At 44.1% G+C, this 17,390-nt stretch overlaps 1 protein-coding gene across 6 annotated transcripts in view; it reads left to right on the forward strand.

Annotated features, from left to right (window-relative positions):
• sbno2 (strawberry notch homolog 2) overlaps positions 1-17,390 on the forward strand; it is a 135,367-nt gene that overhangs the window by 56,638 nt on the left and 61,339 nt on the right. For 4 of the 6 annotated variants that reach the window (XM_033046545.1, XM_033046544.1, XM_033046543.1 and 1 more), the window contains one exon: positions 2,711-2,840. The exons of 1 other annotated variant lie outside the window; for it this stretch is intronic. In XM_033046545.1, coding sequence (XP_032902436.1) covers positions 2,711-2,840 — 130 coding nt within the window. Of the gene's footprint in view, positions 1-2,710; positions 2,841-14,408; positions 14,558-17,390 lie in introns of those variants that run through there. One more of the 6 variants, XM_033046547.1, reaches the window with a different exon arrangement.

The following is a 17,390-nucleotide window of genomic DNA, read 5'->3' on the forward strand; positions in this document are numbered from 1 at the left end:
TGTGGAGGAAACCGAAGCACTTGGAGGAAACCCAAAGTCATAATGAGAACGTGCAAACTCTACACATAAAGCATCCGGTCAGGATCAAACCTGTGTGTCGGGTGCTGTGAGGCAGCAGCTCTAGCAGCTGCGTCACTGTGCCGCCACTATCAAGCTTGGTGGATGGTTTCCCATCCTGTGTCAACGCCATCTCATGCAAGGCTCTACTTTTCAAATACTATCCCTATGCCCTTCATATCTGTTCTCACCGCCCGTCACTCACACTCGGTTTTTGTTATGGTTATTTAGCCTCCTTTCATTGTCTCACGACTGCTACATTTTCCAACTCTACAATGTCTAATTCCTTTGCCTACAATCCTTAGTGTTATTTTTCTCTTCCATGAGGTGTATCTTGAATGTAGTGATTACGCTCTGGATGAACATATCCTCCTTCATCTTCCCCCTCCTTCACCCCAAGACTTTTTGCCACCTTTTTTAATTGGCCTGCCTTGGATTGGTATGCTTTCCTCATCAGATGTCCTTTTTACCTTTAAGGTTTTGCATAAATAAAATGTGTTAGTATTACTGCTGATCCTTCCCTTTCCTTGGAAATAAGTCCAAACTTGTGCAAATTTCATCGAACAGCAAACAAATCAAAGATGTGTGCCAAGAAAAATCTTTGTTAACACTGTTTACATTTAACACTGACAGTTCATGTTAGCTTTACCCTTACATGATATCCAAACTCAGCCTTCAACTTGTTAGCCATTCTGAGATTATTGCTATATCAATGTCATGGTTGCCATGGCAGTGCCAGTGGGATGATTTTGAAGTACCCGTATTTCCCGGCAATGAAGACGCACCAGTGTCGAAGACGCATCCACATTTTGAGTTGCTAAATTTTGAAAAAAGACTGGCGGGACAGGATCAAGGGTTTGGTTTAGTCAGTAGAAAGGAAGATGTGAAACACCTTCAAGGAGGCAATGAGGACCGGGGAGCCTCCATCTTTGCCTGTCCCACAATGCGCTGTGGGGTTCAGGTCTGAGGGACGGGGACATCCTGGCCCAGGGAGATGACATAACGGGGAGGGAGAGAGAGAGCCCAAGACGGAGCAGCCAGCCTTCCATCCAGTAGCTACCTGCCAATCACCACCTCCACCGGTTACGCCTGTGCCGAAGGACACCGTGCTAGCTGGTGGGCGGGCCGGCAGAAGTTGCTGAGGTGGCGGCCGCTCGCAGCCACCCAAGCTACTGTGTGAGTTGGTGGCATGATCCCCGACCCCCCCCCCCCCACTCCCTTCTCAACGTTCCTGCCCTCCCCGCAACTTTACCTCTGGCGGCCCAGCCAAGTTTGCTACTTTGCCATGCTGACCCGGGCCAGACTCCCCACACAACTCTTCTTCCCTCCCCATCGGTACTGTCCTTTTACAGCCGCTGTGCTGAGGGATAGCCAAGTCTATCTTTCTTGGCTAACAATCTAACCTTCGGCCTCCAAGATGCAGGTAAATTTTCAGGTAAAAAATAGCGTTGTCTCTGCTGAGAAATACGGTAATTCACTATTACAGTCTTTTAACAATCAAGTTCCCCACTTTTATTGAATTGTTCATCAATGTGATCCAATAATTGTAGGTTCCCCAATCTGCAGACTCATTTTCTTTCAAGGAGCAGAAATAGTGACCTATTTTTAACATTCCACCCCAAGGGTTGCAGATCCGACATTGAATTAGATAATGCCACTACCTGTGACTGGAAAATCATTGCACTGTCACAAATAGTCTGGGGAAGCTTCAGATTATTTTACATGAGTAAAAAAACCCTGTTTTTGCAATCAGTATTGAAAACTATTACGTCTGGATAGGTCACTAAACACTTGGGTAATTACATTTTTTGCTTAATTCTCTATGAAGATATTTCCATCATTTGAGGTGGCAGTTGATCTTAATTTAAAAGTAAGGATAGGTACGGACAAATAAAACATTGTTCTCTGTGAAGGAGAATGCAGGGAATGGAAAATACAGTGCAGGTTCCATCATGCCCATTGATGGAGAATTTATGGTTTAGTTCAAAGGAAGATATATTGGAAGCATCATTGTTCGAAGTAGCATGAGAAGAATCAATCAAAAGGCAATCTGGGAAATGCTATGGAGTTCCTTCAGGGAACAGGGTGGATGCATTGTCAGTTGCGGGAGTTTCAGGTGGATCCTGGTTGATAAACTGTCCCCTGATATGAAGTAGACTAGGAATGGTAAAGAATATTCAGAGGTGGGTTGTATAGGAGAGAGCCCGGTGTAAATTGTCAATAACGGGAGTGGAACCTTTTATTTCAGCTTGGATACAGAAGGTGGTGATTTATTTCATCACCTAATAAAGGAGTGGGACATTTTCCCACAATAAGAAGGGCATAGCTTGGAACCACGTTACTTCCCATAGCTGTACTCAAAGAAATTAGTGAACTTAAAGGAAAAGTCGTCCATCACCTGATTTGTCATTCAGCTCTCTTTCCCGCCACGCTATCCACATCTTTGCATTTGTTTTCTTTGCCCCTTCTCCTTTTTCATCATAACATTTTGTTTTATTTCTAACTTTTCCCAGTTTTGATGAAAGGTGATCAGCGTTAACCTTTTTTCCCCCAGCATTTTTCTGTTATATTTTAGATTTGCAGCATCTGAATCATTTTACTTTTGGATCTATTATATGGTTTTTAAAAGTTTAATTTTGTTTTGTCATTGCAGGCAGTTATTTAGTTCACCAAGTGAAGCATTTTCAGATGCCTTATCCATTAATGGTCAAAACTATGAAGAGCCAAGTTTGGAACCGATAAATTTGTCTATGTTCCAATGTAGAAATGGCGAACAATTACAGGTCTGTAATCTTTTCCACATATATCTGTATTTCTAGCAAATGGAGAATAGTGGGCTTTTGGAATTATTTATTTGAACTTTAACATTTGAATTATTTAAACTTGGCGCAAAGTGAGTTTCAAGAAAGCATGGGAAATGGGGCCCCAAAGCATAAGTAAAACACAAAGTGCTGGAGTAACTTGTGGGTAAGGCAGGCAGCATCTGTGGAGTGAATGGACAGACAGCGTTTAGGGTCGGGACCCAAAATGTCGCCTGTCATTCCCTCCATAAATGCAGCCTGAACCTCTTAGTTACTCCAGCACTTTGTCTTTTATTCAAGATTCCAGCATCTGCAATGCCTTGTATCTTCACTTATGGTAATAATCTAGGAACCTGAATTTCTTGAGTCAACCCGACCTTGAAAAGAAGCGCAATTGAATTCAATAAATAATTTGTTGGGTAGAATCTGGAAAACACTATCTGGCATTTGATAAGGTGCCACATCAAATATTATTGTAGAAAATAAAAATTCATTGTGTAGTAGGTAACATACTGACATTTGTAGAAGAGTGGTTGGCTAACAGGAAACAAACAAAGCATAATTAAGTTTTTTTCTAGTTTGGCAGTAAATAACGGGTGCTGTGATACAAGGATTGGTGCTGGGTGGGGCCTCACATTTTGTACAAACGACATGAGGACAATTTAGGTATGGTTGCTAAATTTGCTCATGAAACAAAGAAGGTTGAAAAGTAAAGTGTGAAGATCGTATAAGGAAAGTACAGAGGGATCTACCGTAATAATCCATTGTCCGATGTGCTCAGGACTTTGGTGCTGAAGTGGCAGACTTTAGGAACTGCTGGTTGTTATTTCACTTGATACTGTCCATTATATAGTACTGCAATAAATTTTCCAATATATCCAATAAGTTTAAAGAGCGTGCAGAGAAGGGCCCATCTGAGTCAAAGGAGAACATGGGAACGAGAACTCCAGTGAGTTTCAAGAAAGCATGGGAAATGGGGCCCCAATGTATTTCAAGGAATCTGGGACCCCAAGGAATTTAGTGAGACTCGAGGCCCCGGTGGGTTTAAAGAGAGTCATAGAGGCATACGGCATGGAAACAAAGCCTTTGGGGACTGTTTCTACCTATCAACCACTCATTTACACCAATCCTACCTAAATCCCATTTTTTATTCTCCCCACATTCCTGCCAATTTCCCGCAGATTATGTGGAGATGGGGCTCTTGATGTTAAGGGGAACATGTGAACCTGGTGTGGATTAATCCCTGAAATAGGATCCATCGGGTTAGAGGGAGTATGGGAACCAGGATCCCATATGTTAAAGAAGCACTTTAATAATCGGACTTTAATAATTGGACATTTAATTAATCAGACACTAAATAATCGGGATTTCCAAACATCGGAGAGTGAAATATCAGAACTCTACTGTAGCTGGGATGAGTGAGTGGACAGAGATCTGGTTAACAGTGTGTAATATGGGAAAATGTGTTTTACATGAGAAAATCCTAACAATAGGAGTATAACAGAATCATGTTGAGAGATTGCATGGTTCTGATGTACGGTGTGATCGGTCTTTCCTTGGCATAATTCACAAAAGGCTGGCAGGCTGGTATTATGCAGGAAACTCACAGAATGCTGTTGCTTACTGCTGGCTGAATTGAATACAGACGTGGGGAGTGTACAATTACTCGTATAGGCATAGGTGTACACACTTTGGAGTGTTGTGGACAATATTGGCAGTCTTATTTAAACAACACCTTTAATGCATTTATGGCACTTAAGAGGTGGTTTAGCTAGATTAATCCCTGAAATTGGATCCATAGGAGATGGGTAGATTGAGAAGACATCTGATCGAAGCATGCACAATTCTGAAGGACCTTTATAGGCTGGACATGCAGAGCTCTCGCTTAACTTTTTTCCCCTGTTGCCAGCCGGCCAACCTTGGCAGCTTTTTAGGTTGCCAAATGACAGTTTAGGTGGTCATTTAAGATGGCTTGCATGACGCGCGCGATAATGTGCTTGGATAAAGTGCGTAGTTACCAGTCGGAATTATACTCAATGAAGCATTCACATATTATTTCTGCTTCAAATAAAGTCACAAACTAAACATTCACCAATCAAGACATGATATATCCCACAATGATATGTAGCAAAATTATAAAACAGTATCTCAACTCTTTTTACACATTGCAGTTAATGCAATTTCTATTAGTTTATTCCACTTCCAAACAAAAATGTGTTTGGATTATTCAGCGTATGATCAACCTGTGTCAATAAATCCTGGACCATGATAACATATATGCTTACGTATAGTTGTGAATGTTGCTCATTAAATAACTACAGTACTGATACTCCATAGTAAGAGCATTGATTTCCCGTTAAAATTAATTCTGTAATAACGTGTCAACGGTACCAGTGACAATCGAACACTGCGGTTTTAATGTTTCACGTGTTCACAATTTAATTAATCCATCTTTATGGATTAAAAAAAATAATAACATTGGGAATTAAAACACATTTGATTGCATTCCATTATCAAACATAGTCAATATTCGCTCTGAAGACATTTCCAGGACAATAGGGTCAGGGAAGGGGGTGTGTGTGAATCAGTGCGGGGTGGATAGATGGCCGGTGGGGGGGTTAGAAGGTAGTCGGTGCAGAATGGATGGATTGAGGCAGGTGAATTAGTACGTGTTGTTTGGAGTAGGTAAAATCGTGAGGGGAGAGCACGGGGGATATCAGTGGTGTTGAATGGGGGGGTTCAGTACGGGATGGATGGGGGTAGACAAAAGTGCTGGAGAAACTCAGCGGGTGAGGCAGCATCTATGGAGCGAAGGAAATAGGCAACGTTTCGGGTCGAGACCCTTTTTCAGACTGTTGCCCCCATTCTTCTTGAATGGGAGGATCAGTACAGGATGGATGGGGGGGGGGGGGAGATCAGCGCAGGATGAATTGGGGGGGGGGGGGGGGGGGTCAGTACAGGGTGGATCGGAGGGTCTGTGCAGGATGAATGGGAAATCACTACAGGATGAATGGGGGAAGGTGCAGGGTAAATGGAGGGTGGATCAGTATGGGATGAATGCATGGATTAGTACAGGATGGATGGGGGATCAGTACAGGATGGATGAAGTGCAGGATGGATGGGAAACTGGTAAGTACAGGGTGAATTGGGGAACCAGTGTAGGATGGATTGGGGGGGGGGGGGGAGATGGGAAGGGGAGCGCAGGGGATGTCAGTGAGGACTGAATAGAGGCGGGAATGGGGATCAGTGCCGGATGTAGAGGAGGGGTCCCAGGATAAAGGGGGGGTGGAGGGGGCGTACGAGAGAGAGAGATAAGGGGGGCGAGGTGGGGAGGAAGGAAGGTCAGCGCTCCCTGGACAACATCGCCCCGCTGCCTTGGCCGTTGGGATTTCCTCGCCACCGCCTCCCTCCTCCGCCAGCCAACAGCAAGTTGCGGGGCCGAGCGGTGCAGCTCAAAGATCCTACAGCTATAGGGTCTATGGTGCAGCTGCTTCAGAGGTCTCGCAGCGAATGACGGCTCCCGCAGAGCAGCAGCAGCGGCCGCGACAGCAATCCCGCTAACGGCGAAAACCGCTTTCAAAACAAACCCTCCCGCACGCCGAGGCTTCCCCCTCCCTCCCTCCTCCCGGCCTCGGCGTGCGGCAGGGTTTTTTTTTTTTTTAAGCGCCGTTAGCGGCAAAGATCCTATAGATCTATAGATGCTATAAGATCTTTGGTTAGCGGGTTTGCAAGCAGCAGCCCTTATCAGGGCGGGCGGGGGACGGGAGGAGGAGGAGGAGATGGAGCCGCTGTTCGGGGCCCGTCATTCGCTGCGACCCTTCGTCACCCCGTACCTAGTATCTTGCCCACGCAATACAGCCGTCACCTCCGACACAAAATGTTGCGTTCCTTTTCTCCAGAGATGCTGCCTGACCCGCGGAGTTACTCCAGTTTTTTGTGTGTATCTTCGGTACAAACCAGTATCTGGTTGCCAAGCCGGGCAAAATGACTCGGTGTTTAGGTTGCCCGGCGGCGCTTTGAGTGGTCAATGGCACCCAGGCAACCGTTAATTTTGAGCCCTGACATGGATAGAAGATATCCTCTTGTGGGAAAATATAGAATCTATTTAAATATAAGACAACAACGAGACAATATTTTTCTTTTAAACGGCTTTAGATTTGTGGAACTCCTTTCTTAAAGGAAGATGAAAACAGAATATTTAAATATTGTTAGAGTAGAAGTGGAAAGATACCATAAATAAGTGGGTGAAAGATTATCATGGGTAAAGAAGAGTTGGTTGTAATCATTTTAGCTGTAACTGCATTTTAAATGACAGAGCAAGCTTGAGGGGATGAGTGGCCAATTACTGCTCCTAATTCATGTGTTTGTACATGCTTTGTAGTCCACCCCACTGCAATCTGCTACAACCAGCCTGCACAATTTGTATGAGAACTTGGGTGGGGACAGCACATGAAATATCATCCTTGAGAGAGACCCAGAATATACTACGGCCAATAGTAACAGTTGGTCTTGCCGATGAGAAAGCCTGAAAGAAGAAATGGAGAAAGTTGGAGAATGGATGCAAGGAGCAGCTAGCTGAGATCTTGCAATTTGCGAAAGGTTCAAATGCTGAAGTTAATTCACAAGTTAAGGATACAAGAGAGAGAAAAGAAATCAACCTACTAAGAGGTTTGTCTTAAAATCTGGCAGTTTTGCGTGAATGCCAATGCCCAATATGTCATAGAGTCTTCTTCTTACGTATGCCGTGCACAGCCGAAAGTTGTCGGACAACTTGTTCTATTTGATCTTATTTGATTGTGCACACCAAGTTGATTGCATTCTTCGAAACAGGGCGGACCACGTGAAGGTTGCAATCTCCACCCTCTGTCATAGAATGATACAGTGTAGAAACAGGCCCTTCGGCCCAACTTGCTCACACTGGCCAACATGTCCCAGCTCCACTAGTACCACCTGCCTCCATTTAGTCTACATCCCTCCAAACCTGTACTACCCATGTACCTGTCTAACTGTTTCTTAAATGTTGGTATAGTCTCTGACTCAACTACCTCCTCTGGCAGCTTGTTTCATATACCCACGACCTTTTGTGTGAAAAAGTTACCCCTCCGATTCCTATTAAATCTTTTCTCCTTCACCTTAAACCTATGTCATCTGGTCCTTGATTCACCTACTGTGGGCAAGAGACTCTGTGCATCTACCCAATGTATTCCTCTCATGATTTTATGCACCTCAATAAGACCACCTCTCATCTTCTTGTGCTCCAAGGAATAGAGTCCCAGCCTACTCAACCTCTCCCTATAGCTCAGACCCTCTAGCCCTGGCAACATCGTTGTAAATCTTCTCTGTACCTTTTCCAGCTTGACAATAATTTTTCTATAACATGGTGCCCACAACTGAACACAATACTCTAAATGTGGCCTCATCGACGTCTTCTAATTTGAGGAAGGACATTCTTGCTATTGAGGGAGTACAACGTAGGTTTACAAGGTTAATTCCCGGGATGGTGGGACTGTCATATGCTGAGAGAATGGAGCAGCTGGGCTTGTATACTCTGGAGTTTAGAAGGATAAAAGGAGATCTTATTGAAACATATAAGATTATTAAGTGTTTGGACACACTAGAGGCAGGAAACATGTTCCCGATGTTGGGGGAGTCCAGAACCAGGGGCCACAGTTTAAGAATAAGGGGTAAGCCATTTAGAACGGAGACGAGGAAACACTTTTTCTCACAGAGAGTTGTGAGTCTGTGGGATTCTCTGCCTCAGAGGGCGGTGAAGGCCACTTCTCTGGATGCTTTCAAGAGAGAGCTAGATAGGGCTCTTACAGATAGTGGAGTCGGGATATGGGGAGAAGGCAGGAACGGGGTACTGATTGGGGATGATCAGCCATGATCACATTGAATGGCGGTGCTGGTTCGAAGGGCCGAATGGCCTGCTCATGCGCCTATTGTCTACTGTCTATTCTACAACTGCAACATGACCTCCCAACTCTATACTCAATACTCTACTATGAAGGCCAATGTGCCAAACGCCTTTTTGACCACCCTATCTATCTACCTGCAACTCCACCTTCAAGGAACCATGCACCTCCGCGCCTAGATCCCTCTGCTTTGCAATACACCCCAGAGTCCTACCATTCACAGTATAGTTCCTACCCATGTTAGACCTCCCAAAATGCAACACCTTACGAATTGTATAAAATTTACAAAATGAATTACAGCAGAAGTTTAAACATAGTATGAAGAACTTTAATCGGACTCTCCAAATATGTTGAAAATGTTGAGAAGGCGAAGCAGCATGGTTGGGGAGATTGATGAAAGACCTTTAACCTCAGCTGTTGTCTGCTTCTATATCCACAAATATTGACCTATTTTTCAGTAGTTACTTAAATTTCAAGCACCCACAGTATTTAGCATTTTCTATTATCTCATGGTATGTGTCGATAAGACCAGTATTCAACGCTTATCCTGTAATTAACCTTGAGAGAGTTGTGATATGTCGTTTTATCAACTAACAGGCAGGCGTGTGGTATAGAGGATAAACAGCAAAGCCCCATCCACTGCTGCTGCTCTCGTCCTTCCAGATCTTAGAGAGTAGGGTTTGTAAGGGGCTTTCGAACAGAATTTTCCAAGTTGCTAATAACGTATTTTGTAGACGATGCATAGGATACACATGGTGGTCCAGTGTGGAAGGAGTGAATTTGTTGGATGGTGGAAGGTTGCTTTGTTCTTGATGGTATTGAGCTTTTTAAATTTTACTAGACCATGTGGGTCCCGTCCAGTCCTGTCCCCTCAACGCGTGGTTGCACGCACGCACGCACGCGCACACACACACACACACACACACACACACACACACACACACACACACACACAAACACACATGCACAGAAACACACATACACACACGCACAGATGCACACAGAGACACACACACACACAGAGGCACACACACACACACACACACACACACACACACACACACACACACACACACACTCTCTAACCACCCCCATTGATATATTAATATTATTCATTCACTCCTTTTACCCATCCCCTGACCTATCCACTCACGTATAACCACCAACTCGCAGGCACAGCTAGAGAGGGAGAGGGGTAGAGAAAGAAATGACACAGAGGGACACAGAGGCCCAGCGAGGGACACAGAGGCACAGAGAGGGAGGGGGGCGAGAGGGAGTGTGAGGGTGGCAGAGAGGGAATTCGGGGGGCAGAGAGGGAGGGGGGAAGAGTTTTAGTGGTTGGGGGGGGCACGTCATCAGAGGGGGGGGGCTGGTTCCCGAACGCAATAATCCCTTGCTCCCGGCTGCAAAACGCACCCGTCTCCTACCCGTTGCTGGGGGGGCAGAGAGGGAGGGGGTTAGAGTTTGATTGTGTGGGGGGACGCGTTGTCAGAAGGGAGGGCTGGTTTTCAAACCTCGCTCCCGGCTTCAGGCTGCAGTCAGGGTCCGAGAACGGGTGGTCGGGGAGGGAGGGGCGACGTGATTCGCAGCGCGTGAACACAATGTGCAGCCATTGTGACGTCATCACGTCAACAGTGAAAGCCAGCGGTTTCATTTTCTAAGTTATTTGACATTTTTGAACATTTTGATGAATAACCCGAGAAATAATGCATGGATTTTTCAGATGAGGTAATTTCGGAATCCACGTGATAAAACTCTACAGGAATATGTAAAAATGTCACCGATGTTTTTTCGAGCAGATGTGATCACACGCACACGCAGAGTTTTAGGTATATAGGATTGGAGTCGCAATGACCCCACCAAGTGGTTTGCATTCCTCATTTGTACCTTGTAGGTGCTTGGAACACTATGGGGGTGAATCATTCGTTACAGGATATCCGGCTCTTGCGTGCCTTTGTATTTACGTGGCTGACCCATTGCGCATTCCCCCCTCCCTTCCACTACCAAGGTTGTTTAACAAGGGAGACAGCAACTGCAGTTCTGTTAAATGTTAAGGGGTATATTGCCAGCCTCTTGTTTATTGAAGGTGGTGAGAGTCTGACAAGGATTTTACTTGACACCAATCTGCTCAAGGTTGCTTGCTGTTCGCATGCATACATTGCTTCATAACGTGAAACGCTCAACTCAAAATGAATGTTCTTCAATCAGCAGCAAATGGTCCACTGATGATTTCATAATGAGGGTGAGCTCAGTGATGAGGCATCTCTAAATAACTGGGTGGAGAAAACCACCAAGAATCTCCCTTGCACAGGGCCTTGGGCATGTGGCGTTTCGCCAACAATAAACACAACACTCTTCCTATGTGCTAGATATGTGTCCAGCCAATGGAGACATTTTAATCACACGCTACAAAATGTTCATAAATAATTTAGCGAGTACCGTATTTCCTGGCAATGAAGATGCTATTTTTTACCCAAAAATAAGGCACAAAAATGTACCTGCTTCTTGGAGGCCAAAGGTTAGGTTGTTAGCTAAGAAAGATAGACTTGGCTATCCCTCAGTACAACAACATCAAGAACGATGTTGCTGGACTGAGGGATAGCCAAGTCTATCCCTCATTGCTGCCAGCTGATGGAAAGCGGCTGTAAAAGGACTGCGCCGCTGGGAGGGAGAGTTCCTTTCACAGCGTGTGGGGAGTCTGGCCCGGGTCAGCGTGGCCTGGGTTGCATAAATTGGCTGGGCCGCCAGGGGTAAAGTTGCGGGGAGGGCAGGAGCGTTGAGAAGGAGGGGATCGTGGATCATGCCAGCAACTCACTCACTCGCCGCTGCCGCGGCACTCCGGGCGCAGGGCCACCGCATTGTGGCTCGGGGAGGGAAGTAGATCAGGTGGCTGTGAGCAGCCGTCGGGACCAGACAGCGGAACCGGCCGCCACCTCAGCGCCTTCTGCTGGCCAACCCGCCTCTGGCAGTGCTCTCCATCTGAACACCTCTCTCCTGCTGCTCGCCGGCCTCGCTCATGTCAGCCGCTTCCCGCAAATCCTTAAATTCCGACTGCCGCCGGGAGCAGGACATGGCCTCGCTTGCTGCGCTGGGATTCACTGCCCGGTCTGTGTCTTTCAGTGCAAATTTGCATGGGGACATGGTTTGGAGGTGTGTGGCGGTTGTCGGTCAAGTGAGAATAACAGAGAGAATAAGAATGCTGCTGCCTAGTCAACAGACGCGCACAGAAGCAGCTGGTATTAGTTTTGAAATTCTCGTTATCCCTGGCTCGGAGACTGGACAGTGAGGGGACCAGTTCAAGAGCAAAGATCAAGTTCAAGTACACATTTATTGCCACATGCACCAATTAGGGTACAGTGGAATTTGACACCATGCAGCCACACAATCAAATAGAGCACAATACACAATAGCATATAACATGGACATTGACCACAGTGGAATCAACATTCTTCACTGTGGTGGAAGGCAATAACATTCAGTCAGTCCTCCTCCTCCTTTGTTCACCCGTGGTCGGGGCCTTGAACCCTCTGCAGTAGTCGCTACGGACCGCCCGATGTACAGGCCCTCTCGTCGGGATGATCGAAACTTGGGACGGATGGACACTCCCTTGGAGGTCCCGAATCGGCCGCTTCCTACCGGAGGCCACGGCTTCACGATGTTATAGGCCGCAGGCCAGTGGTTGGACCTCTTCTCCAGCGATCCCCGGCAAGGGATCCCAGACTTCGCGATGGAAAGTCCATGCCGCACCCGCGGCTAGAAGCTCCGCAGACCGCGGCTTCAGTATGTTGTAGTCCGCAGGCCAGCGGTCGGAGAGCTTCTTCTGGAGACCACCGGCAAGGATCGCCTGGCTCCGCGATGAAAAGTCCACGCTGCGCCAGCTGATGAAGCTCTGGGCCCGACTCCGGGAGCGGCTGCTCCAATCCAAGCTGTTAGGCTGCAAGGGAGGGCAAAAATGCAACTAGGAGAAAAGTAGCATTCCACTGAGGTAAGTGACTGAAAAACTGTCTCCCCCTTCCACGCCCCACCCCCCACACTAAAGCACACTAAAATACACTTTTAGACAGACTAAAAATAAAACAAAAAAGTCGAAAGGACGAACAGCTGCTGGCAAGGCTCGCAGCGCCACCCGTCAGAGTGGTGGAGCGGATCAGCGGGCGATGGATAACAGGACAGCGGGCTGTGGAGCTTAATCCTGTGTCAGCGCGAGTTACCTCAATTGGTCCCTTGAACTAGTATTGTCATTCAATAAGATCACAACTGATTCAACTTGTCCCAGTGTGCTCCCGTTATTCCCACCATCTCTCCACCTGCCGTCACCCTCCACCCCCCACCCATTCAGTCATTGGAGAATTGGAGGAGATCTGGAAGCCTTGGACAAATTGAATTGTTACTTTCTTTATTTTTATTTTTTATTTTATTTTTTTGAGCGTGAGAAATTCTATGTCCCGCCAGCCTTTTTTCAAAATTTAGCGACTCAAAATGGGGGTCTTCATTCATTGCCGGGAAATACGGTATTTATTTTTGTGTTCTTGCAATGTTCTCCTTCATGAGGATGAAGTGGGAAGTGTAAATGGTTGCTCGAGTCACAGAAACATACACGATGGAACCAGACCCTTCGGCCCATTCATACTAACCCCACCCTTTCATGTATATTTTTCCTTTTACATATTTGCTAAAAGTTAGCATGCCTGATATCACTTTTCCCGCTCAATGTCCAAAGCAGCCATGTAGCAGGCCCAAATGTCTAATCGTTACCTCATATATACAACATGCAAATCCAAAAGGAACCAGTAAATATTAACCAGAAATCACTGAGCTGTCTGTATCTATTGCTATATTACGGTGTTTCACACCGATTCTTAAAAAGATAAGCACAATATTAAATCGGGTTCATTAATCCAGTTAAATGACTTGCTCTGAAATCAGTTACGCATTCCGTATATTGCAAAAGAGATCACAAAAGTAAATTGAAATTGTAGAGAAAGTAGAAACAAGGAACCGCAGATGCTGATTCACAAAAAAGGTGCAAACTGCTGCAGTAGATCAATGGGTCAGGCAGCATCTCTGGAGAACATGGAGAAGTGATGTTTTGGATCAGGGCTTTCCATACGCTTGTTTTACCGTGGAATTTATTCAGTTCTTCCTTGATCTTTATGTTTCACTTTTGGTTGACTAATTTGAATGATCTATTTACCTGAACTGAAATTTGAAAAATACATTTTTATATAAAATTGTCTTTTGAACAAGAAATTATTTTAACTCTACTTTAACTTTAATAACTTTATTAGTCATTGTATTTATATTAAAATGATAGTTTTATGATTATTTAAGAATAAAAAAGAAAATGGCGAAGTTTTCAAGTAAATACATAAATAAATTATGAACAATTCAACATTTTCTATCCGAACCTTTAGTTTGTAACTACTTGTACCAATTTGTTTGGAGCTGCAGTGGTTAAACTCAGTAGTTTACAGTAAGTGGCACATGACTGACGGTAATTCTGCTTACCAAATGTGCATCATTTCCTGTAAATATTCTCTTCCTTAAAGCGGGTGTTAAGGCAGACAGATGACTAACCTTTGGTCAGATATGCAAATAGTGGGAACAGTAAAAGGAGGAGCCTCCCAGTGTGCTTTTTCCCCACTCCTTAATATGAAGAAATTGCTTTTTAATGGTGCTACCTTCTTCCATTGTTGTGGATGTAAACATTTCTGAGCTTTGCTTGGAATGGATTTCATGCATCTACATAAAAAATTAGAATCGGCCTGGAGAACTTTCAACAAGGTAACATTCACTTTCTAACTGTTTAATATTTTGAGGTGCCATATCAGGTTCTGCACGGGCACAGACCATAGTACGGTGATGTTTATACACGGCACCAAAATCTTTGTAAATTAAGCTAACCCCATACTTATGCTTGTTTTATTAACTGTATTTTATAACAATAGTGATTTTTTTGAAGTTCCAGGTGTAAGCAAAATCTGTATTCTGAACATATGAATCTTACAACGTATCTCAGTGGAAAAGTTATATAATGTCTATGTCACTTAATTGTGTTATTTAATGTTATTAAAGTACAATCGGAAGATTTGACTCTTGGAATAAAAGGTGAATTCTTGCTTCAAAATGTTATGACATAAAACAAAATCTTGTTGACACTAGTTTAAGAAGAATGTTTAAGTTTTATGCTGCAGAAAGAACTGACACTGTTGAACTTGATATTCAGTTCTCTGAAATGTCTCTGCTTTCTGTTTTCTCAAAACGTCTGAATTATTTACTGTCATTTTTTTAAAGTTCTGAAACATTGCTGATTCTGACAAATTGTTTTGAGGTTAATGAAAATATTGTCATCTGCTTGAACTGGGATGATGCCAAATGCATGGCATTTCTCTAATAGCCTTTGGTCAAGTTTGAAGCGGTTGGCAGAAATTGTGCTATTGGTGAGGTGGGGAGGAGGATGCTTGATGTTTCGGCATTTTCAAGACAATATATACCAAACCTTGTTACAAATGCAACAGCAGACAACTTTACTGATTTCCGTGCTCTCTTGCAGGAGTGTATGGTGATGAAACATTTAACAAAATGGTTTGAACTTTTAAAATAGAAAGGGTTTTTTTGTCATCTCATATTATTGCCATGGCCCACCATAACTCCGTGAAGACAGATTATTTCATGTTATCGCCTAAAAAATCTCATCACGTTGCAGTTGGCTGTGGGATCTAGATTGGAGATTTTTGCTGTTGTATCTGTGCTATCCCTTTCCCAGTGAGAGGAATTTGGTGACTTACAATGTGAATTTGATGGCTTACAAGGTATATGCAATTTAAAATTTAGCAAGGGAAATACTGGCTCTGCTGCATGTTTTGCCAATTGACCCAGTTGAAAGCTGCACCGCTTGATAAACCGTATAATTAGGATGCAAAGTTCTTGGGGATCTTTGAAAGAAGAGACTCTAAAGAGATGCAGTATAAAAGACTTTGGAGCAACCTCTAGGATTCTCTCTAAGGCAGGTGTTCCATTTTGCAGTCTCGACACTGCTGCCTTTTCCTCATGTCGTGATAGATCCCAAAGGTCACCAGCGGCAATCTGGCACATTACTCGATGGAGCCCAACCTCCACCTCTGACCCAGTGGTTGAATTTCATAGGTAAGGCCCATGAAGCTTAATGATTACTGATTGTTGCCAATCCTGTCTAAACATGTGAAGAGAAAATTAGAACATCATTGCTTAAATAAATACTTTCCCATTCTAAACTTTAAATCTAAAAACTGGCATATTTGTAGACACAACTTGCCCGTGTAAGTTAATGGATATATTGAGTCATAGAGTGATAAATTACAAAATAATGAAAGGCTTATAGAGAATGAACATGGAAAAGATGTTTCCAGTAATGGGACAGTCTAGAACCAGAGGGCACAGCCTCAGAATAAAAGGACGTACCTTTAGAAAGGGGATGAGGTGGAATTGCTTGACCCAGAGGATGACAAATCTGTGGAATTTATTGCCATCAATGGCTATAGAGGCCCAGACATTAGGTATTTTTAAAGTGGAAATTGATAGGTTCTTAATTAGTAAGGGTGTCAGAGATTACAGGAAGAAGGCAGGAGAATGGGGTTGAGAGGGAAAATACATCAGCCAAGATGGAATGGTGGAGTAATGGGGCCAAATGGCCTAATTCTGCTCCTGTGTCTGATGGTCTGAAGCACAGAATCAGCCCTTCAGCCCAACTCTTCCATGCCGACCCTGATGCCTATCCAAGCTGGTCCCATTTGTGTTTGGGCCATATCATTCTCATCCCTTTCTATCCTGGTAATACCCAAACATTGTAATTATGGATCTCTGGCGCTGTGAGGTAGTATCTCTACCAGCTGTGCCACTGTGTCACCCTGTGCAGTGGTCATTTGGTTGAGATGAAAGCAATTCTGGGCACTTTCACCTCCTTAGAATTGTACCAGTTATTGTGAAAACTTTTGTAATAGAAGTAAACATACTTTAAAATCTTTTAGAAACTGCCTGCGATTGCCAGGAAACTATACTATCTTTGGTGTCTATCTGTCTATCATAATGGCAAATTATTTTGAAATCGCTTAATCACCTGTGTGGGGAAAATGTGAGGTAATTGTACTGATGATAGCTAACTAACCCCTTTTCCCCACTGCGGTTTCAAAATAGCCTTTATTTTAGAGGGTGTGATTTTAGCACGATGTGGAGGAGATCTGTGCACGGAATCACACACTGCCCTATGGCTGAATTGTCAAGAATGCAGAAAGTGATGTTTCAAGAGCTGCTGTGTGTTCATTTTTCTTAAATGAACAGGATATGCACAGTTTGAAAATATTAAGTGACTTACATTTGGAGACTTGTGGTAAATGATTCGCACAAGGACGTCTATAAAAAATTATTGCGAAATGTTTGGTCCTGCCTACTGATTGGGAAATCTTTACTGGCAGTCATGTGCTTGGTTAACTCAAAGAGGCGGGCTTCCAATCGCAGAACCCAAAACCTTTAACATAATATTTAAATATACATTGTTATGTATTTATTTATATTTAAGTATTTATATTTGGACACTGTTGATTACATTTTATCCAGGACCTCATTCAATTTTGCAGTGTAC

Source organism: Amblyraja radiata, chromosome 29 (assembly GCF_010909765.2).
Source record: "Amblyraja radiata isolate CabotCenter1 chromosome 29, sAmbRad1.1.pri, whole genome shotgun sequence".
In the NCBI taxonomy this organism is placed as follows: Eukaryota; Metazoa; Chordata; class Chondrichthyes; order Rajiformes; family Rajidae; genus Amblyraja; species Amblyraja radiata.